The 22982-nt window shown below is 48.0% G+C and overlaps 1 protein-coding gene across 1 annotated transcript; it reads right to left on the bottom strand.

Annotated features, from left to right (window-relative positions):
* Positions 1-19986: 19986 nt before the first annotated feature.
* LOC119337919 (urea-proton symporter DUR3-like) lies at positions 19987-22739 on the bottom strand. The gene is made up of 3 exons (XM_037610193.1): positions 22383-22739; positions 21474-22250; positions 19987-21370 (listed from the first exon to the last, which is right to left on the bottom strand). The coding sequence occupies exons 1-3, from the start codon at positions 22572-22574 to the stop codon at positions 20171-20173; spliced, it is 2169 nt and encodes a 722-aa protein (XP_037466090.1). The 5' UTR covers positions 22575-22739; the 3' UTR covers positions 19987-20170.
* Positions 22740-22982: the final 243 nt, after the last annotated feature.

The raw sequence follows: 22982 nt of genomic DNA, 5'->3' as shown, positions 1-22982 counted from the left end.
TTACTTCGTGTGTTGCGCATCTAAGTCATCAAGTCAGCATAAGTGTTAGGATGTTTGTCCAGTTCAGAGAACATTCGAAGATTCTAGGATATTTAGCTCACACCACAACTTGTTAAATCTCTTCTCATCTAAGGGCTTAGTGAAGATATCGGCCAGTTGATCTGCAGTGCTAGCATGGTCGATGGAGATGTCGCACTCCGACACATGATCACGAAGAAAATGATGACGAATCAGGATGTGCTTTGTCTTTGAGTGCTGAACTAGGTTATGAGCAATCTTGATAGCGCTCTCATTGTCGCAGTAGAGAGGCACATTCTTCATGTTGATGCCATAGTCCTTGAGTGTTTGCTTCATCCATAGTAATTGATCATAGCATGATCCAGCAGCAATGTACTCAGCTTCTGCAGTGGAGAGTGATATGCAGTTCTATTTCTTTGAGGACCAACAGACCAAAGATCGTCCGAGGAAATGGCATGTGCCTGATGTTGACTTGCGGTCCACGCGATCGCCAGCATAGTCAGAGTCTAAATATCTAATGAGATCAAATGAAGAGCCCTTGGGATACCATAATCCAAGTGTTGGTGTTTGAGCTAGATATCGAAGAATATGCTTCACAGCCTTATGGTGTGATTCCTTTGGTGTAGCTTGAAATCGGGCACACATGCAAACACTAAGCATAATATCTGGCCTAGATGCACATAGGTACAATAAAGAGCCAGTCATGGAGCGGTATACCTTTTGATTGAAGTCTTTACCATTTTCATCGGTGCATAGATGGCCATTTGTGGGCATTGGAATTTTGACCCCTTTGCAATCTTGCATGCCAAATTTCCTCAATACATCTTTGAGGTATTTCTCCTGAGATATGAATATGCCATTGCGCTGTTGACGAATTTGAAGACCTAAAAAGAATTTCAATTCTCCCATCATAGACATTTGATATTCTTCACTCATCATATAGGCAAATTCATCACTATAGCATTGGTCAATACAGCCAAAGATAATATCATCAACATATATTTGGCACACAAACAATTCATCATCATAAGTTTTAGTGAAAATAGTTGGGTCGAGTGAAGTGGGTTTGAAGCCTTTCTTCATGAGGAATTCCTTCAAAGTACCTTACCACGCCCGAGGGGCTTGCTTGAGGCCATACAGGGCCTTGTTGAGTCTGAAGACTTTCTCGGGATTCTTTGGATCTTCAAAACCTGGGGGTTGAGCAACATATACTTCTTCCTCAAGCTTACCATTGAGGAATGCACTTTTCACATCCATTTGATATAAAGTGATATTATGATGGTTAGCATAAGCAAGTAATATGCGAATAGCCTCAAGTCTAGCAACAGGTGCAAAAGTTTCATCGAAATCAATACCCTCAACCTGTGTGTAGCCTTGAGCTACAAGCCATGCCTTATTCCTCACCACAAGGCTATTTTCATCTTACTTGTTGCGGTAGATCCATTTTGTGCCAATGATGTTGTGCTTGCGAGGATCTAGACGTTTGACCAGTTCCCAGACATTGTTGAGCTCGAGCTGATGTAATTCTTCTTGCATAGCTTGAATCCACCCAGGCTCCAGAAATGCTTCATCTACCTTAGTGGGCTCGGTGATAGAGACAAAAGCAAAGTGCCCACAAAAGTTATATAAATGTGAAGCCTTTGAGCGAGTGAGAGGACCTCGTGCTCTAATGTCATCAATGATCTTCTCGACTTGCACTTCGTTTGCAATGCGAGGATGAGTGGGTTGTCTTCGAGGAATTTGATCAGCATTTCCTTCAGGAGCATTCTCTTCAGCACCATTTTCTTTAGGTGCGCCACCTTGATGTTCATCACATTCTGGAATTAATTCTTCAGTAGATTCTTCAGTAGGAATGACATCCTCAGTAGCCTTGAACTTGCTAGAATCCTCAGGTGCTGGTTCATCTATCATAGAAGGTAGGTGCTCTCTTTGCGAGCCATTAGTTTCATCAAACCGCACATCTACAGTTTCAACAACCTTGTGAAGAACGTTGTTGAAGACTCTTTAGGTGTGCGAGTCCTTTCCGTAACCAAGCATAAAACCCTCATGTGCTTTCAGTGCAAATTTAGAATTGTGATGTGGATCTCTAATCCAACATTTAGCACTGAAGACTTTGAAGTAACTTACATTGGGTTTCTTGTCAGTGAGGAGTTCATAGGCAGTCTTCTTGAAGAATTTGTGAAGATATACTCTGTTGATGATGTGGCAAGTGGTATCAATTGCATCAATCCAGAACTGACGAGGTGTCTTGTATTCATCAAGCATAGTGCGAGCCATTTCAGCGAGGGTTCTGTTCTTGCACTCCACGACGCCATTCTGCTGAGGAGTATAAGGAGTAGATAACTCATGAGTAATACCAAGTTCATCAAGATAGCCATCAAGACCGGAATTCTTGAACTCGGTCCCATTGTCACTTCTGATGTGTTTGATCTTCACACCAAAGTTGGTTGAAGCCCTCGAGGAAAATCGTTTGAAGACTTCCTGCACCTCATGTTTGTAAGTGACAATGTGCACCCATGTGTAATGAGAATAATCATCAACGATAACAAAGCCATATAGAGATGCATCATTTGTAACAGCACAATAATGATTAGGACCGAAGAGATCCATGTGAAGCAATTCAAATGGTCGAGTGGTGGTCATGATATTCTTCGCTGGATGCTTGGCCTTGGTCATCTTTCCAGCTTCACAGGCTCCGCATAAGTGATCCTTGAGGAATTTGACATTCTCAATGCCAATGACATGCTTCTTCTTTGCAAGCGTGTGCAAATTCCTCATGCCAGCAAGACCAAGTCGTCGATGCCATAGCTAGCCTTCTGAAGCTTTTGCAAGTAAGCACACGGTCGGTTGTGGTCCTATAGAGAAATCAACAATGTACAAGTCTAGACCCAATACCTGACTTTTGCCTTTGTCAGCGAAGATGATATGCTTCAGATGTGACGATGATAAAGGAGTGTCCATCAAGCAATTCTTGTCACCAGTCATGTGATTTGTACATCCACTATCAAGGACCCACTCGTTTGCTTTGGGTTGATCATCCTACAGATGAATTAGTGCAACTTATGAACTCATATACTTCATCAGTGAAGAATATGACATCAATATCATCAGATCAATTTCATCAAGCAACAGCATAGATAAATGAGTATGAGGACGTGTGAAATGAAATTTCATTTCATCATGATTAGCATGCGTCCTTTCAGGCACTTTCAGGTCTCCAGTAAATTCTTTAGATGTTTTGAGCACGTCTGTAGACCTGACCCTGCATAAGAGATTAGTTCTTTTTCTTCACCACCCACATCTGAAGGGGTGGCAAAGAATTCATCACTCTGCGTGCACCATATGAGAAAGGTGGCATAGAAGCCAGTCCGCTTTGTTTCACATAAGAGGGGTTATGGTAAGCATATGAATAAGTAGAGAAATTCTTCGAGGACTTATGAACATAATGATTTGAAGAATAATGCTCATATTCATAGCCCTTAGCTCTACCCTGCGAAACAGAAGGGGTAGCACGATGATGGTCATATGAGGATTTTGATCCTTTTGAGGAATTGGATCCATATGAAGACTTAGGTCCATATGAAGAATTGGATCTGGGGTTCCTGTTCTTCACTGTGGTGTCATGAGGACATTCACCTGAAGATTTTGGGAACCTAGATTTTCTTCATAGGGGAACCGTTCCTGCAGTTAATGCCAACATATCTAGCAAATACTTCACCATTCTGATTCTTGAACAGTTTATAGTTGGAGTCAAATGACTCATCGAAAGAATGAGGAGATTCACATGTAAAGCCAGATAAATTGGATGGATCAACTGGAGGTCCCTTTGGAGCAACCCATGAGGTTTGGGGGTACTGCTCAGGCTTCCAATATGTTCCATCAGCATTGAGTTTCCTCTCAAAGGCAATACCCTCTTTCCTAGGGTTCCTGTTGAGGATCTGCTTCTTAAGCACATCACAAAGAGTCTGATGCCCTTTGAGGCTTTTGTACATGCATGTCATGTACAATTCCTTCAGCCCTGCATCATCAGTGATACTAGCATTGTCCTCAGATGAGGAATTAGTGATAGCAGAGATAGGTGAAGAATTTGTAACATTAGAAGCATTTGAACATTCAGATGTAGAATTAGCAGATTCACGTTCAATGCACTTCAGACATGGAGGATCAAGTTCTTCCTGAGTAGCGCTAATTTGTTGAGTTAGTAATGAATCATGCTCCTTCTGAAGATCTTCATAACTCACTCTTAGCTCCTCACGATCTAGATTTCTTTGAAGAAGTTCAAATTAGAGCTTCTCGTGATCAGATAAGAGAGTGTTATGATGACCTTGAAGGTCGTAAAACTTGGAATGAAGTCTCTGAAGACTTTCAGCCAAAGCTTTTGACTGATCCATTTCTTCACCCAACATATCATCGCTCTTATTTAGCATGTGTTGAACTTTTTCCAAAGCTCTTTGTGTTTAGTGGCAAGGGAAGCAAGTTTGACATAGCTAGGTCCAAATTCATCGCCAGATTCATCATCACTGGACTCGGATAGATAGCATTCGGTTACCTTCGCACTGTTTGCCATGAGGCAGGGTGTAGAGGATGATGATTCTGGTTCGAATGTCATCGCATCGAGAGAGTCCTTGTAATCCTCAAATCAAGGATCATGATGGGTTCGGTGACCTTCATAGACCTCAGAAAGACGGTTCCAGATTAGCTTCGCGTGATTGAGGTGCATGACGTTCCTGAACTGATTTTGGGACAGACTGGAGCAGATGACATCCTTTGCTATGAGGTTAAGTAGTGTGTACTTGCGAATGTCATCAGCCTCCGCCATCTTGCATAGATCGGTAAGACCGATCTCAGTGGCGGTCCACAGCTCGCTGTCCATAGCCATGAGTCGCTTTTTCATCATGGCCTTCCACCGAGGATACTCATGACCGTCAAAGATGGGACAGGATACGTTCCTCAATCCTGCAATCGACATAACTGAAACTCCAGGCGGTTAAACCAAAATCACACCGAACAAGGGAGTACCTTGCTCTGATACCAATTGAAAGTGCTTTATATCGACTAGAGGGGGGTGAATAGGCGATTTTTATGAGTTCTTCACTAAGGAATTTGCTGGTGAGGAAATCCCTAAATGAAGAACTACTTACAGCAGAATAAGTACTCAAAAGTAAACATAGAAGAACACACGCATAGTCATAATGATGAAATGAAGACAAGCACAGAGTACAGGAAGCGTAAACACAGGATAACACAAGATGAAGACGGACAGACTGAAGAAATTGAACTGAGGAAATTGAGAAAGTCTTCAGTCAAAATCTTCAACCAGATATGAACAAGCACACAACAACAGGGATGAGGAAATTAAAGAGTTGAGGAAATAGAACCAGTAAGCTCGGTGAAGACAATGATTTGGTAGACCAGTTCCAACTGCTGTCTCAGTTGTACATCTGGTTGGAGCGGCTGAGTATTTAAACTCGAGGACACCCAGTCCCGGACACACAGTCCTCACTGTATTCTCCTTGAGCTAAGGTCACACAGACCTCGCCCAATAACTCGTGGTAAGTCTTCAGCTGACTTCCGAACCTTCACAAACTCGATCACTCGACGATCCACAATTCCTCTTAGATGCTCTAGACCTTGATGCCTAACCGTCTGGAAGAAGCACAGTCTTCAAAGGAAACAATCATCGGATCCACGCAGGATCAATCTCTTAAGTGATGCTCAATCACTTTGGGGTTTGTAGGTTTGGGGTTTGGGTTTTCCTCACTTGATGATTTTTGCTCAAAGTCCTCGGAGGATGGGTTGCTCTCAATTGACAAGTGTCAGTTTCTCTCGGAGTAGCAAACCAGCTAGTGGTTGAAGGGGGCGGCTATTTATAGCCTAGGGAGCAGCCCGACATGATAAGACATAAATGCCCTTGTCTGATATGACCGTTAGGTGGGTAGATATTTTGGGACAGCTGGCGCGTAGCATAGCAACGGTCGGAATATTTGACTCTCAAATACCTCAGGGCTATCATGTTCCTCACTGTGTAGGAAATCCGCACTGGCAAATTCCTAACTCCTCAGTCAGAACAAATTCCTCAGAGACCAGAAGAACTTCGTCTCTGTCACTGAAGAATATGACTGAACTGTGCGAGATTTCCAATGGCTTCACTCGAAGGGATTGGTAGGTGTAGGATTTTGAGTTGAGCATCACATGGAAATTTTTCCTTAGTATTTCCTCGACCCCCTTTAACAGTACGGTGTTTCCTATGACTCAAGAAAGAGAAAATGAAACTATAAAAACAAAAGTCTTCAAGCTTCATGTTCCTCGAATGAATACCAAGTCTTCAAGGTCACACCAATTTCTTCACTTTCAAAGTCTTCAGAAATCCAAAGTCTTCAGTTGAAGAACTTCATTTTTAGGGGTCGACTTTCTCTGTAAATATCAAACTCCTCATAGACTTATAGACCTATGTACACTCACAAACGCATCAGTCCCTTAACCTATAAGTCTTAAATACACCAAAATCACTAAGGGGCACTAGATGCACTTACACTGTGCGTCTTAGGCTGATGGTAACAGGAAGCAAGGGACACAATATTTACCCAGGTTCGGGCCCTCTCGATGGACGTAAAACCCTACTTCCTGCTTGATTAATATTGATGATATGAGTAGTACAAGAGTAGATCTACCACGAGATCGTAGAGGCTAAACCCTAGAAGATAGCCTATGATGATTATGATTGTAATTGTGATCGGCCTTCTAAGGACCATCCTCTCCGGTTTATATAGACACCGGAGAGGTCTTGGGTTTACATGGAGTCGGTTACAAGGAAGGAAATACAATATCCGGATCGCCAAGCTTGTCTTCCACGCAAAGGAGAGTCCCATCCGGACACGGGACGGAGTCTTGAGTCTTGTATCTTCACGCTCCAATAGTCCGTATGAAGTATATAGTCCGGTCGTCCGGATACCCCTAATCCAGGACTCCCTCACCCCTACCTGAGATCCACCGGTTTTGACACCGACACCCGGCACTAGCCAAGTTCATGGCGGCATCACACTATGCCTAGAACATGCTGAAGATGCCCGGGCCGATGAACATCATCACCGTCCCCTCTGACAAGAAAGATCCATTGATTTGCACCGACCAACTCTACCGGGAAGCAGTTGCAGCAGCTGCCGCTAAGGCACCTGCTCCTGCCGACGGAGCTCCAAGAGGGAAGAAGACCGGCGAGACCCATCGCACCCACTCCGGCAAGCGCACCTCTTTAGGGTGTTGCGCTCCTGTTGAGGACGTGCCAGAGATCTCTACCAGCAAGAGCAAGAAGTCCAGAGCCGCGCCACCAGAGACTAAGAAGGTGCCCGTCAAGGAGGACGGCACGGGTGGGGCTTTTACCATAAGCTCCACCCTGACAGCAAATAGGAAAGCGAGCTCATCACTTTCCTACGGGTGAATGTCGATGTGTTTGCATGGCAAGCCTCCGACATCCCCGGTGTTCCCAGGAAAGTGATTGAGCACCATCTTGCTGTGTATCCTCATGCGCGGCCCGTCAAGAAGAAGGTCAGGAAGAAAGCTCTAGAGAGTCAAGAGTTCATGACGGAGGAAATCAGGAAGCTAGAGGCGGCAGGCTTGGTAAGAGGAGTACTCCATCCGACGTGGTTGGCCAATCCGGTAGTGGTGCGCAAGGCAAACGGGAAGTGGAGGTTGTGTATTGATTACACAGACATCAATAAGGCTTGTCCAAAGGATCCCTTCCTGTTACCGCGCATCGACCAGATTGTTGACTCCACGGCTGGGTGTGACCTGTTATCATTCCTTGACGCCTACTCAGGATACCACCAGATCTTCATGACAAAAGAAGACGAGGAAAAGACAACATTCACCACCCCATGTGGTACGTATTGATTTTTACGGATGCCTTTCTGGTTGAAGAGTGCTGGCTCAACCTTTGCAAGAGCAGTCCAAATTGGTTTTGAACCCCAGCTACATAGAAATATGGAAGCTTATATGGATGACATAGTGGTCAACACCAAGGACAAGGCAACACTTGTGTGGGATCTGGAGGAAACATTTGGGAACCTGCGCAAGATCAACCTCAAGTTGAACCCTGAGAAGTGTGTATTCGGTATCCCATCCGGCAAGCTTCTTAGGTTCTTTGTGTCGCAGCGCGGGATTGAGGCAAACATAGAAAAGATTAGGGCCATCGAGCAGATTGAGGCACCCAAAAGGATCAAGGACGTGCGTCGGCTCACTGGCTACGTTGCCGCCATGAGCAGATTCATCTCCAAATCCACGGAGCATGCCCTCCCCTTTTTCAAGATCTTAAAGAAGACAGGCCCAGTGGAGTGGACCCTAGAGGCCGAGGCGGCGTTGCAAGACTTGAAGAAGTACCTCTCCTCTGCCTCGGTGCTAGTTGCGCCCAAACCACAAGAACCATTGTTGCTATATCTAGCGGCAACAAACCAAGTCGTTAGCACTGCATTGGTGGTGTAGAGAGAGGTCGATGAGGAGACAGCAGCAGCGGCAGAGTCAATGGTTGGCGGGCCAGAACCCTCCCCGGCAGGGCTCGGTCCCGGCAAGGGTGGCGCCAGTACGACAGGACCCGCACAGCCAGGTGAAGTGGCTTAAAGGAAGAAGATGGTGCAACACCCGGTTTACTTCGTCAGCTCCCTCTTGCAGGGAGCTAGGTCGAGGTATTCAGGTGTGCAAAAATTGCTCTTCGGCCTCCTTATGGCCTCGAGGAAGCTGCGCCACTACTTCCAAGCGCATGAGATCACTGTGGTTACCCGCCTTCCGTTGCAACGGATACTGCATAACCCAGATGCAACAGCAAGGATCGTGGAATGGGCCCTGGAGCTGTCGAGTTTTGGTCTAAAGCTTGAAAGTACCTCGACGATCCAGAGTAGAGTCTTGGCAGAGTTTGTTGCAGAATGGACCTCGACACCTGACGAAGAGGTACAGGAGACCACTCTCCCCAGCGAGGAAACAAGCGGCAACTGGATCATGTACTTTGATGGGGCCTTTTCGCTGCAAGGCGCCGGTGCTGGTGTGCTTCTTGTCGCACCCATCGGAGAGCACCTCAAGTACATCATCCAAATGCACTTTCCCCGGGAGATGTCAACCAACAACACCGCCGAGTACGAGGGTTTGCTTTCCGGTCTCAGGATCACGACATACCTTGGAGTCACAAAGCTCACCATTGGGGGTGACTCGCAACTCGTCGTCAGGCAGGTCAAAAAAGATTATCAAAGACCATTGATGGAAGCTTACGTAGATGAGGTGAGGAAATTGGAGGAGCTCTTTGACGGTATACAAGCGGAGCATGTCCCTCGGACGGAGAACGACATCGCCGACTACTTGTCAAAGTGCGCTGCCCTCAAGCTCCATGTGGAACCAGGTACTTTTGTGCTTCAGTTAACTCAACCATCCGTTGAGCCGTTAACCGGGCAGAACAAGCGGAGGAAGCTAGGCTCCGGCAAGTACTTCCCGGAGCCGCCGGCGAAGATATTGCCGTGGATGTCGATCCTGCCGCGGGACAACCGACTCCGGCAGGACCTCAGGTCATGGCTGTAGAAACGGCCGCTCCCGTGGCAGAAGAAATGCCTTTGGTCCTTGTTGTTGAGCCACAGGCTCCGGCATGGGCGCACCACACCATCCGATTCCTCCAAAAAGGAGAGCTTCCTGAGGAGCAGGAAGAGGCAGAAAGAGTAGCCCGCCGGTCTGCTCTATACCAATTCGTTGATAACGTATTGTACAGAAAAAGACCGAATGGGGTGAAATTGAAGTGCATCTCCTGGGAGGAAGGACTAAAGTTGTTGGAAGAGATACATGGAGGCATATGTGGCTCCCACATAGGGTCAAGGCCCCTTGCCGGAAAGGCTTTCCGGCAAGGTTTCTTCTGGCCCACCGCCCTCCAAGATGTGACGGCACTAGTAACCAAGTGTGAAGCGTGCCAGTTCCATTCGAAGAAGCTTCATCAACCAGCTCAAGCCCTTCAAACTATCCCTCTCTCCTGGCCCTTCTCGGTCTGGGGGCTTGACACATTAGGCCCCTTCCCCCCATGCTGTCGGGGGCTTTGAGTACATGTACATCGCAATCGACAAGTTCACAAAGTGGCCAGAGGTGGAAGCAGTGAGGAAGGTGACGGCACAGTCAGCCATCAAGTTGTTCAAGGGACTAGTGTGCCGTTTTGGGATACCCAACAGGATCATCACCGACAATGGCACACAGTTCACAAGCCACGCCTTCATGCAATACATTGAGGATCTAGGCAGCAGGGTCTGTTTTGCCTCCGTGGCACATCCACGGAGCAACGGCCAAGTAGAGAGAGCAAATGCTTAAGTCCTGTGAGGCTTAAGAACGAAGACTTTTGACAGGCTGCACAAAAGTGGAAGACGCTGGATTGATGAGTTGCCGGCGGTTCTTTGGTCGATCAAAACGACGCCGAATCGAGCCACCGGCCAGACACCCTTTGCCCTGGTCTATGGGACAGAAGCAGTGCTCCCCATGGAACTCATATACGGGTCACCTCGAGTGCTCGCTTATGATGAGCTTGAGCAAGAGCGATTTCGGCAAGATGATGCAACGCTCCTTGAGGAAGATTGTCTCCGGGCGGCTGTGAGAGCAGCACGCTACCAGCAAGCCTTGCGCGGCTACCATAACCGCAAGGTTCATGCTCGGGGCTTTGAGGAAGGCGACCTTGTTCTTCGGCACGTTCAGTCGGGCCAAGAATTCCAACAAGTTGATGCCAAAGTGGGAGGGCCCTTATCGGGTAACACGAGTCACCAGGCCCGGCTCGGTCCGGCTGGAGACCGAAGATGCCATTCCAGTGAGCAACTCCTGGAACATCGAGCATCTCCGCAAGCTTTACCCACAAGGCGCGGCTGTCGGGCCTCCCAGCAAGCCACCCTTTTGTACAAGCCTTGCCAGCAAGGCATGTAACCCTTTGTGCAAAGCCAGGCGCAGACCCTGAGCATAAATAAACGAAGCACTGGCGCCCTAAGTTATAGCATGCATGCTAGGTCGAGTCTCCTCCTCTGTTAGGGTTGATAGTTCTTGGCAGCGTCTAACCCCTAGCTTAGAGGTCGAGTGTGCATCTCTCTGTTTCTTCCCTGTCCTTTTTGGTTCGCAGGACGCGTAAGTATTTCTGCTGAGCTGTTTGGAAGAAAGGAACGGACCGGTGTCCCGACCCCGGAAAGCCAAGGTTGCCGGGGGCTGCAAATACAAGGATCCGTCCACGGCAAGCCAAGGTTGCCGGGGGCTGCAGGTCTAGATAAGTCTTTTATCCTCTCTCATGCATTTCGTTATGAACTGGGGTATGTGAAACTGCGTTTTATATCTAAGCTACCATGCTCCCCTCTTTCCGAATCCAAGGATTATCTCCTGGGTCCGAAGTTGGTCGTAGTCGCAACAGCAAGGGGATAGAACGTGGAGCCCAAACTCATCTCATCCCTGCCTCCGCCAAGAGCGTGAGAAAGGTCGAGCGAGATGGGGGAACGGCAAGGCCTGTTGCCGGGCAAAAAACATTTACTTTAGATGGAAACAAGGATTCGATCCTTGCCGTGGGTTTCACCCGCAAACAAAAATCCCGGCAAACATCCTTTTTCATTAGAAACATCCCGTGCAGGTATAGTTCATACGGAATGAAAAACATGAACAGGGGAATTACAAGTTCTAAATCTAACAAAGGCCCGAAGGCTTACAGGACTAAAAAGCGATAAGGTGCCCATAATCCTTTTCTTATCCCTCTCCTTAGGAAATGGAACAAGAAGGTCTATGGTAAACTACTCATGCTTCATCGGAGAGGCAATGGTGTTGATGTAGAAGCCCTCCATGACCGATTCCCCCTTCGGCAGATCATCGGAAAAGGCCCCAAGATGGGATCTCACGAGTACAGAAGGTTGCGGCGGTGGAAAAGTGGTTTCGTGGATCCCTTGATGTTTCTAGGGTATAAGAGTATATATAGGTTAAAGAAGTACATCGGTGGAGCTACGAGGGGCCCACGAGGGTGGGGCGTGCCTACCCTCCTGGGCGCGCCCTCCTGCCTTGTGGCCTCCTCGTGGAGTTCCAGACTTCAACTCCAAATCTTCTGGATTGCTTTTGGTCCAAGAAAGATCCTCGTGAAGGTTTCATTCTGTTTGGACTCCGTTTGGTATTTATTTTTTGTAAAACTCTGAAATAGGCAAAAAAAAACAGAAACTGGCATTGGGCCTCCGGTTAATAGGTTAGTCCCAAAAATAATATAAAAGAGCATATTAAAGCCCATTAAACATCCAAAACAGATAATATAATAGCATGGAACAATAAAAATTATAGATACGTTGGAGACGTATCAATGGGTTTTTGGAATCACTTGATTATGAATCATTTGATACTTGCGAACCATGCCTTGTGGGCAAGATGACTAAAACTCCGTTCTCCGGAACAATGGTGCGAGATATTGACTTATTGGAAATAATACATACCGATGTATGCGGTCCGATGAGTATTGAAGCTCGAGGCGGGTATCGTTATTTTCTGACCTTCACAGATGTTGATCATATATGCTATATGATTCATGCTCGACCTTTCGGTCTCAGTGTTCCGAGGCCATATCTACATATGCTAGGCTCGTCAAGTTTAAACCGAGTATTCTGCATGTGCAAAACTGGCTTGCACCCGTTGTATGTGAACGTAGAGCTTATCACACCCGATCATCATGTGGTGTCTCGGCACGACGAACTTTCGCAACGGTGCATACTCAGGAAGAGCACTTATACTTTGAAATTTAGTGAGAGATCATCTTATAATGCTACTGTCAATCTAAGCAAAATAAGATGCATAAAAGATAAACATCACATGCAATCATTATAAGTGATATGATAGGGCCATCATCATCTTGTGCCTTTGATCTCCATCTCCAAAGCACCGTCATGGTCACCATCGTCACCGGCACGACACCTTGATCTCCATCGTAGCATCATTGTCGTCTCTCCAACTCCTGCTTCTACGACTATTGCTACCGCTTAGTGATAAAGTAAAGCAATTACATGGCGATTGCATTTGATACAATAAAGCGACAACCATATGGCTCCTGCCAGTTGCCGATAACTCCGTTACAAAACATGATCATCTCATACAATAAAATATAGCATCATGTCTTTACCATATCACATCACAACATGCCCTGCAAAAACAAGTTAGACGTCCTCTACTTTGTTGTTGCAAATATTACGTGACTGCTACGGGCTAAGCAGGAACCGTTCTTACCTACGCATCAAAACCACAACGATATTTCATCAAGTATGTGTTGTTTTAACCTTCACAAGGACCTGGCGTAGCCACACTCGATTCAACTAAAGTTGGAGAAACTGACACCCGCCAGCCACCTGTGTGCGAAGCACGTCGGTAGAACCAGTCTTGCGTAAGCGTACACATAATGTCGGTCCGGGCCGCTTCATCCAACAATACCGCCGAATCAAAGTATGACATGCTGGTAAGTAGTATGACAAGTATCGCCCACAACTCACTTGTGTTCTACTCGTGCATATAACATCTACGCATAAACCTGGCTCGGATGCCACTGTTGGGGAACGTAGTAATTTCATGGTGATGCATAGCAATGAGAGGGGAGAGTGTCATCCATGTACCCTCATAGACCGTAAGCGGAAGCGTTATGACAATGCGGTTGATGTAGTTGTACGTCTTCACGATCGACCGATCCTAGTACCGAACGTACGGCACCTCCGTGATCTGCACATGTTCAGCTCGGTGACGTCCCACGAACTCATGATCCAGTAGAGCATCGAGGGAGAGTTCCGTCAGCACGACGGCGTGATGACGGTGTTGATGAAGCTACTGACGCAGGGCTTCACTTCAGCACCGCTACGATATGACCGAGGTGGAATATGGTGGAGGGGGGCACCGCACACGGCTAAATATCAATGATCAACTTGTGTGTCTATGGGGTGCCCCCATCCCCCGTATATAAAGGAGTGGAGGAGGGGGAGGAGGCCGGCCTCCTAGGCGCGCCCCAAGGGGAGTCCTACTCCCACCGGGAGTAGGATTCCACCCCTTCCAAGTAGTAGGAGTAGGAGAGAAGGAAGGGGAAGAGAGAAGAGAAGGAAGGAGGGGGCGCCGCCCCTCCCCCTAGTCCAATTCGGACTAGGCCTTGGGGGGCGCACGGCCTGCCCTAGGGAGCCCCTCTTTCTTTCCCTTAAAGCCCAATAAGGCCCATATACTCCCCGGCGAATTCCCGTAACTCTCCGGTACTCCGAAAAATACCCGAACCACTCAGAACCTTTCCGATGTCCGAATATAGCCATACAATATATCGATCTTTACGTCTCGAACATTTCGAGACTTCTCGTCATGTCCCTGATCTCATCCTGGACTCCGAACAACCTTCGGTACATCAAAACACATAAACTCATAATACTGATCATCATCGAACGTTAAGCGTGCGGACCCTACGGGTTCAAGAACTATGTAGACATGACCGAGACACGTCTCCGGTCAATAACCAATAGCAGAACCCGGATGCTCATATTGGCTCCTACATATTCTACGAAGATTTTTATCAGTCAAACCGCATAACAACATACGTTGTTCCCTTTGTCATTGGTATGTTACTTGCCCGAGAATTGATCGTCGGTATCTCAATACCTAGTTCAATCTCGTTACCGGAAAGTCTCTTTACTCGTTCCATAATGCATCATCCCGCAACTAACTCATTAGTCACATTGCTTGCAAGGCTTATAGTGATGTGCATTACCAAGAGGGCCCAGAGATACCTCTCTAAAACATGGAGTGACAAATCCTAATCTCGATCTATGCCAACTCAACAAGCACCATTGGAGACACCTGTAGATCACTTTTATAATCACCCAGTTACGTTGTGACGTTTGGTAGCACACAAAGTGTTCCTCCGGTAATCGGGAGTTGCATAATCTCATAGTCATAGGAACATGTATAAGTCATGAAGAAAGCAATAGCAGTAAACTAAATCGATCAAGTTCTAAGCTAACGGATGGGTCAAGTCAATCACATCATTCTCCTAATGATGTGATCTCCTTTATCAAATGACAACTCATGTCTATGGCCAGGAAACTTAACCATCTTTGATCAACGAGCTAGTTAAGTAGAGGCATACTAGTGACACTTTGTTTGTCTATGTATTCACACATGTATTAAGTTTCCGGTTAATACAATTCTAGCATGAAAAATAAACATTTATCATGATATAAGGAAATATAAATAACAACTTTATTATTGCCTCTAGGGCATATTTCCTTCACGAACCTCGTAGGTCAACCAGAGCACGTTCCGCACCAGAGTGGTACGGTAATCCCATTTGGAAGTCATGTTACTAGACCATGATGAACCTATGAACTATGAAGAAGCGATGATGAGCCCAGATTCTGATAAATGGCTTGAGGCCATGAAATCTAAGATAGGATCCATGTATGAGAACAAAGTGTGGACTTTGGTTGACTTGCCCGATGATCGGCGAGCCATAGAGAATAAATGGACCTTCAGGAAGAAGACTGACGTTGATGGTAATGTTACTGTCTACAAAGCTCAACTTGTCGCGAAAGGTTTTCGACAAGTTCAAGGAGTTGACTACAATGAGACTTTCTCACCCATAGGCGATGCTTAAGTCTGTCTGAATCATGTTAGCAATTGACGTATTTTATGAAATCTGGCAAATGGACGTCAAAACTGCATTCCTTAATGGATTTCTTAAAGAAGAGTTGTATATGATGCAACCAGAAGGTTTTGTCGATCCTAAATGTGCTAACAAAGTGTGCAAGCTCCATCGATCCATCTATGGAATGGTGCAAGCATCTCTGAGTTGGAATATACGCTTTGATGAGGTGATCAAGGCATATGGTTTTATACAGACTTTTGGTGAAGCATGTATTTACAAGAAAGTGAGTGGGAGCTATGTAGCATTTCTGATAGTATATGTGGATGACATATTGTTGATTGGAAATGATATAGAATTTCTGGATAGCATAAAAGGACACTTAAATAAGAATTTTCAATGAAAGACCTCAGTGAAGCTACTTAAATATTGGGCATCAAGATCTATAGGGATAGATCGAGACGCTTAATAGGACTTTCACAAAGCACATACCTTGGCAATATTTTTGAAGAAGTTCAAAATAGACCAGTCAAAGAAAGAGTTCTTGTCTGTGTTGCAAGGTGTGAAATTGAGTAAGACTCAAAACCCGACCACGACAGAAGATAGAGAGAGAATGAAAGTCATTCCCTATGCATCCGCCATAGGTTCTATAAAGTATGCCATGCTGTGTACCAGACCTATTGTATACCTTGCCATGAGTTTGGAAAGGGGGTACAATAGTGATCTAGGAGTAGATCACTGGACAGCGGTCAAAATTATCCTTTGGTACCTAAAGAGGACTAAGGAAATGTTTCTCGGTTATGGAGGTGATAAAGAGTTCATCGTAAAGAGTTACGTCGATGCAAGCTTTGACACTGAACTAGATGACTCTAAGTCTCAATCTAGATACGTATTGATCATGGGAGGAATTAGCTAGAGTAGCTCCATGCAGAGCATTGTAGACATAGAAATTTGCAAAATACATACGGATCTGAATGTGGCAGACCCGCTGACTAAACTTCTCTCATAAGCAAAACATGATCACACCTTAGTACTCTTTGGGTGTTAATCACATAGCAATGTGAACTAGATTGTTGACTCTAGTAAACCCTTTGAGTGTTGGTCACATGGCGATGTGAACTATGGGTGTTAATCATATAAAGATGTGAACTATTGGTGTTAAATCACATGGCAATGTGAACTAGATTATTGACTCTAGTGCAAGTGGGAGACTGAAGGAAATATGCCCTAGAGGCAATAATAAAGTTGTTATTTTATAATTCCTTATATCATGATAAATGTTTATTATTCATGCTAGAATTGTATTAGCCGGAAACTTGATACATGTGTGGGTACATAGACAAAACACCGTGTTCCTAGTGAGCCTCTACTTGACTAGTTATGCTTCCTAACCATAGACATCTGTTGTCATTTGATGAACGGGATCACATCATTAGGAGAATGATGTGATGGACAAGACCCATCCATTATCTTAGCATGTTGATCGTTCAGTTTTATTGCTATTGCTTTCTTCATGTCAAATACATATTCCTTCGACTATGAAATTATGCAACTCCCAGATACTGGAGGAATACCTTGTGTGCTATCAAACGTCACAACGTAACTGGGTGATTATAAATATACTCTATAGGTATCTCCGAAGGTGTTTATTGGGTTGGCATAGATCAAGATTAGGATTTATCACTCCGAGTATCGGGGAGGTATCTCTGGGCCCTCTCGGTAATACAAACCATAAGAAGCCTTGCAAGCAATGTGACTAATGAGTTAGTTGCGGAATGATGTATTACGGAACGAGTTAAGAGACTTGACGGTAACGATGTTGAACTAGGTATGAAGATACCGACGATAGAATCTCGGGCAAGTAACATACCGATGACAAAGGGAATAACATATGTTGTCATTACGGTACGACCGATAAAGATCTTCATAGAATATGTAGGAACCAATATAAGCATCCAGGTTCCGCTGTTGGTTATTGACCGGAGAGGTGTCTCGGTCATGTCTACATAGTTCTCGAACCCATAGGGTCCGCACGCTTAACGTTCGATGATGATTTTGTATTATATGAGTTATGTGATTTGGTGACCGAATGTTGTTCGGAGTCCTGGATGAGATCACAGACATGACGAGGAGTCTCGAAATGGTCCAGAAGTAAAGATTCATATATTGGACGATGATATTCGGACATCGGAAGTGTTCCGGGGGTACCGGGTACATATCGGGTCACCGGAAGGGGTTCCGGGCATCCCCCGGCAACTACATGGGCCTAATGGGCTAAGAAGGGGACAAACCATCCCCTAGGGGCCTGGTACGCCCCATGTAGGCAAAAATAAGGGGGGAGGAAAGAGGGGAAGAGAGAAAGAAAGGGGAGCAATTCGGCCTCCCCCTTCCTTCTCTCCTCCCTCCTCCTTCCTTCCCCCTCCGGATGAATATGGAAGGGGGGAGGCCGAATTGGGAGGCGCCCAAGTAGGATTCCTCCTACTTGGGGCGCCCCCTTGGCTGCGTCTCCTCCCCTCCAACCTATATATATGATGGGTGGGACACCGCTAGAACACACACCAACAATTGTTAGCCGTGTGCGGTGCCCCCTTCCACAGTTTACGCCTCCGGTCATATCTTCGTAGTGCTTAGGTGAAGCCCTGCGTGGATCAGTTCACCATCACCGTCACCACGCCATCATGCTGACGGAACCCTCCCTCGACACTTTGCTGGATCAAGAGTTCAAGGGACGTCATCGAGCTGAACGTGTGCAGAACTCGGAGGTGACGTACGTTCGGTGCTTGATCAGTCGGAATGAGAAGAAGTTCAACTACATCAACTGCATTGTTAAACGCTTCCGCTTTCGGTCTACGAGGGTACGTGGACACACTCTTCTCCACTCGTTGCTATGCATCTCCTAGATAAATCTTGCGTGAGCGTAGGAAATTTTTGAAATTGCATGCTACGTTTCCCAACAGTAGAGGAATAAAATCAAGCAATATGATGAAAACCCCATCTTTTTATCCTCGATGGCAAGAATTCAATACATGTCTCGCTACCCCTACTTTGTCACTGGGTGAAATCACGCAAGATTGAATCCAAAGCTAAGCACATCTCCCAATGCAAGAAAAACCAATTTAGTTGGCCAAACCAAACCAATAATTCGAAGAGAAATACAAATATATCAAATCATGCATAAAAGAATTCAGAGAAGATTCAAATAATATTCATAGATAAACTTATCATAAATCCATAATTCATCGGATTTCGACAAACACACCGCAAAAGAAGGATGGTATTGAGAACCGAAGAGAGAGAAGAAGCCATCTAGCTACTAGGTATGGACCCATAGGTGTGTGGTAAACTACTCACGCTTCATCAAAAGGGCAATATAGTTGATGTAGATGCCCTCCGTGATCGAATCCCCCTTCGGCATGACAATAAAAAATTATAGATACGTTGGAGACGTATCAGTGTGGCAGGGCCAACATCGTCCCACGCACTATGTAGCAAGACCGAGCTCGTCTCGTGCACGGTGCAACAGGACCGACCTCATCTAACACATGGTGTCGCAGGACCGAGCTCGTCTCGCGATTGGGGCTGCAGGACGGGTCAATGGAGGCCAGTTTTGTCGGGCCTATTGGGTCCCGGCGTTGGGGGGCTACCTAGGGGTGTGAAAAAGGCGGGACCTTTCCGCTCATCTCTTTAGTGGGGTAGTGGCAGATCTCGGGTGAGGTGGTGGTAAGGTCTTGGATGTCGGGGCGGCGGCCCTTGTAGTGGTAGCGCGGTGCTCATGGGCAGAGCCCGTGGTTTGGTGATGTCCGGTGGCCATGGCCATGTGGGCGGCGTGCTAGCGGGGTGTAGCGTTCGGCGGCGGCGAGTGTTGGCCGGGGTGAAACCTGTTCTATTTTTAGACGGACAGGCGGTGGCGAAGCTTGTTCCCTTCTTGAAGGCATCGTCGCGGCTCTCACTGCCCGTCGTGCGGCTCCAAGGGAAACTCCGATCCTCGGATCGGGTGGTGGCGGTGCTCCGGTGTCGTATCCTTCCTGAAGGTGCCGCCTTGAAGCCCACGGTTCGTCGTATGCAGCTTCATTTTTTCGCTGTGGCATGTTCCCGGCTGCTCTTGTAGTGCTAGGGTAGTGTTGTTGCTATCAACGCCTATGTATCGTGCCTTTGGTGTGTGCGTGTGTTGTCGTGGCGTGTGTTTATATCAAGTTGTTGATCGTTGCTTCATATATAAAGCTGGACAATTTTTTATATATAAAATATACATATAAAAATATACATACATATGAATACATTAGCTGGTCTGGCTGAGTGGACGGCTGATTCATGCAGCTTTCGTGCACGGAAGAATTGCATGTTTTGAGGACACGGCCATAGACACACGAGACACACGCATTTATATACCCAATCACGCATATCTTTACACACGCGAAGAAAAATATTACAAACTCCAGTGACCCGACGTGATACGGGTGCGCATTGTCCCGTGACAATGGTTACACCTTTTGTGACCGGAAATAAACGTGCCCCTGTACATACATGATACATACATCGATCATTCTAGTTCTCCAAAAGGTGGTCGCTGTCGTCGGCCGGGTGGGTGCCGGCGGGGTGCATCTCCACCTCATCCTTCCGCTGCAGCTGCTGGTAGCGCTTCTCGGCCTCGGGCATGGCCCCCATGATGGCCCTCAGCCGCAGGTTCACGTCGTCCAGGCGCTGGTACACGATGTCGTTGGTTAACATCCCCGCGCACACCATGCTGATGGTGTCCCAGCTCTCCACCAGCGGCATCAGGATGATCACCGCCGAGCCCACCGTCCCCCACGCGATCGCGATCGCCGCCCACAGCGTGAAGTACCCCAGGCTGAACCTCCCCGCCGGCACCGACAGCGCCGGCCACAGCACCACGATCACGACCGTGAACACCAGGCCCCACTTGACGATCCACCGCTTGGCGTGCATGAGCTTCGCCTCCTGGAGCTCGTCGTCGTCTTCGGCGGCCACGCTCTCCACCGTGGTGATCCGTCTGCAGCTCTCCCAGTCGTAGTTCTGCGGCGACACCAGGCTGCACACGCCGTGCACGGCCCCGCCCACCAGTATGGACACCAGGTTGCCCGCCAGCATGGGCGCGTTCCGGCCGGTGGTGTCCAGGTTGACGCGGCCGTACTGCACCTTGGCCACCGTGAGCCAGACGATCACGCCGAGGACGCAACCGCTGATGGTGCCGAGCATGGCGCCGAAGGCGTTGGCCTTGCTCCAGAGCAGCAGCAGAGCGATGGGGATGACGGCGGAGCCCACGAGGACGCCCATGGCCAGGTACATCCACCCGAGGGACACGCCCACGAGGTTGAGGACGACGGCCAGGACGCCCATGGAGCATCCGAAGGCGAGGATGACGGCCCTGGACACGAGGAGGATCTGCTTACCGGAAGCGCCAGGGTTGACGTAGGTGCGGTAGATGTCGTAGGTGAAGAGGGAGGAGACGGCAACGAGCTCTGCGGAGCCCGCGGAGGTGACGGCCATGAAAAGCATGGTGAGGAGGAGGACGGAGCCAGGCTTGCCCATGAGCGCGGTGGCGGTGGCCGGCGGGACGAGGCCCTTTGCCGCCTCAGCCGCGGTGATAGGGAGGTCGAGGGCGAGCGCGCCGAGGCCGAGCGATGTTGCCAGCGAGAATGGCACTGCGAACCACACCAGGCCGCCCAGCAGGTAACCCTTGTGCGTCGACGACGGCCTAGCGGCGATCGCGCTCATCCAGTACCCCTGCAATTATATTAATCCAATTCCAATGCGCGATCGATCAAGCGAACCAGCACACCGCCTGACCGGAGCGAGTGAGGGACAATTAAGGAAGACTGTCACTTACGTTGTCGACGAAGACGGTGCCGAAATTGCCGACGATGTTGATGATGCCGAACACGAGGCCGCCGGAGCTGAGCATGGTGAGGTAGGAACCCTTGAGGTTGCCATGGACGGGTCCGCAAGACTGACCAGAGCGCGAGAGGTCGCCGGAGCAGTCCCTGGCGGCGCTGGCGACGACCAGGAGGCGCTCGTACACCACCTTGGGGCTGCCGAGGCTGCTGCTGGAGGTGTAGACGAGGAAGACGAAGACGAGGAGCACGGCGTGCACGACGACGGAGTGGATGTAGCTGGCGAGGAAAGTGGCCTTGAGCCCGCCGGCGAGCGTGTACACGATGACGCCGAGCGGGATGAGGAAGCTGGCGGCGTAGACGTTGACGCCCGTGAGCGCGTGCACGACGGCAGAGCCGCCGAGCAGCAGCATGGCGGTGACGATGACGTTGGTGGCGAGGCAGAAGGTGAGGAAGACGAGGTGCGCGCGGGCACCCCACCGGGCCCTGACGATCTCGCAGACGGTGTGCGCGTTGGGCGCCTTGCGCTTGATCTCGATGGCCATGATCCCGAAGAGGAGCACCTGCACGGTGGCGCCGCTGGCGTACCAGAAGGGCCCGCTCACGCCGTACTGCCACGCCACGTTGGAGCTCTGCAGGATGGTCGCCGCCCATGTCCACTGCGACACGATCACGCTGGCGATCAGCCCGGTCTTCACGCTCCGGCCGGCGGTGTTGAACCACTCCGACGTCTGCAGCTGCGACCCACCCACGTAACGTTTCTCCAACCACACCTAGCATCATTTTCTCGTTTTCGTCAGTCAATTCCGATCCGCTAATTAATTTCTCTATATATCTGATGATGACAACTGATACTAAAAAAATACTCCTAAAAGATAGAGATTTTATCAGAACACTCGTAGTACCAGGAAGGAAGTGAAGAGCGCGAAGAAAGCGCCGAAGCCGAGGACGACGGCGTACCCGACGGCCTGCGTCAGCACCGGCTTCCCGCCGAAGAAGCTCTCGTCGCGGCTGCAGACCCCGTCCACCACCGAGTAGTACTGCCCGCCGAAACTCAACTCCGGCGGCGGACACACCACGCGGCCACCGCCCGACATATCGGATCAACTCTCTTCCACCACGGCGAACTCGAATCAGGAATCCAAGATTCGCGCGTTGTGGTCAACGGCTCACTCTATCAATCCAACTGATGGATGGGGAATTGGGAAGGGGTGGAAAGATTCACACTCCTCCAATCAAGGAAGCCACTTGGCTGCTGGCTGTTGGATGTGGATGGATGCATCAATCACACTGCGCGCCACCGTATATATACAAGTCGTTGATGAGAAAAAAATAACCAACTGGTTCTTTGTTTGGAGAATTAACCAATGGATTCACATTGCTTCCGTGTTTTGTTGTGTGGTTGGGAGAATCTTTGACGTGGGCTATTTCGAGCCAATATGGAAAACATTTATAAGAGCCCACTGGTGTATGTTCATGCCAGTTGAATCAAATAAATATAGAGA

The sequence above is a fragment of the Triticum dicoccoides genome, chromosome 1B, assembly GCF_002162155.2.
Source record: "Triticum dicoccoides isolate Atlit2015 ecotype Zavitan chromosome 1B, WEW_v2.0, whole genome shotgun sequence".
In the NCBI taxonomy this organism is placed as follows: Eukaryota; Viridiplantae; Streptophyta; class Magnoliopsida; order Poales; family Poaceae; genus Triticum; species Triticum dicoccoides.
This window is presented reverse-complemented; position numbering and strand designations above follow the sequence as displayed.

Coding starts and splice junctions, on each gene's coding strand:
- LOC119337919 (XM_037610193.1), bottom strand. CDS start 22,574: ATGTCGGGCGGTGGCCGCGTGGTGTGTCCGCCGCCGGAGTTGAGTTTC. Junction 22,251..22,382: donor CGCTCTTCACTTCCTTCCTG/GTACTACGAGTG, acceptor AAATGATGCTAG/GTGTGGTTGGAGAAACGTTA. Junction 21,371..21,473: donor GCACCGTCTTCGTCGACAAC/GTAAGTGACAGT, acceptor ATATAATTGCAG/GGGTACTGGATGAGCGCGAT.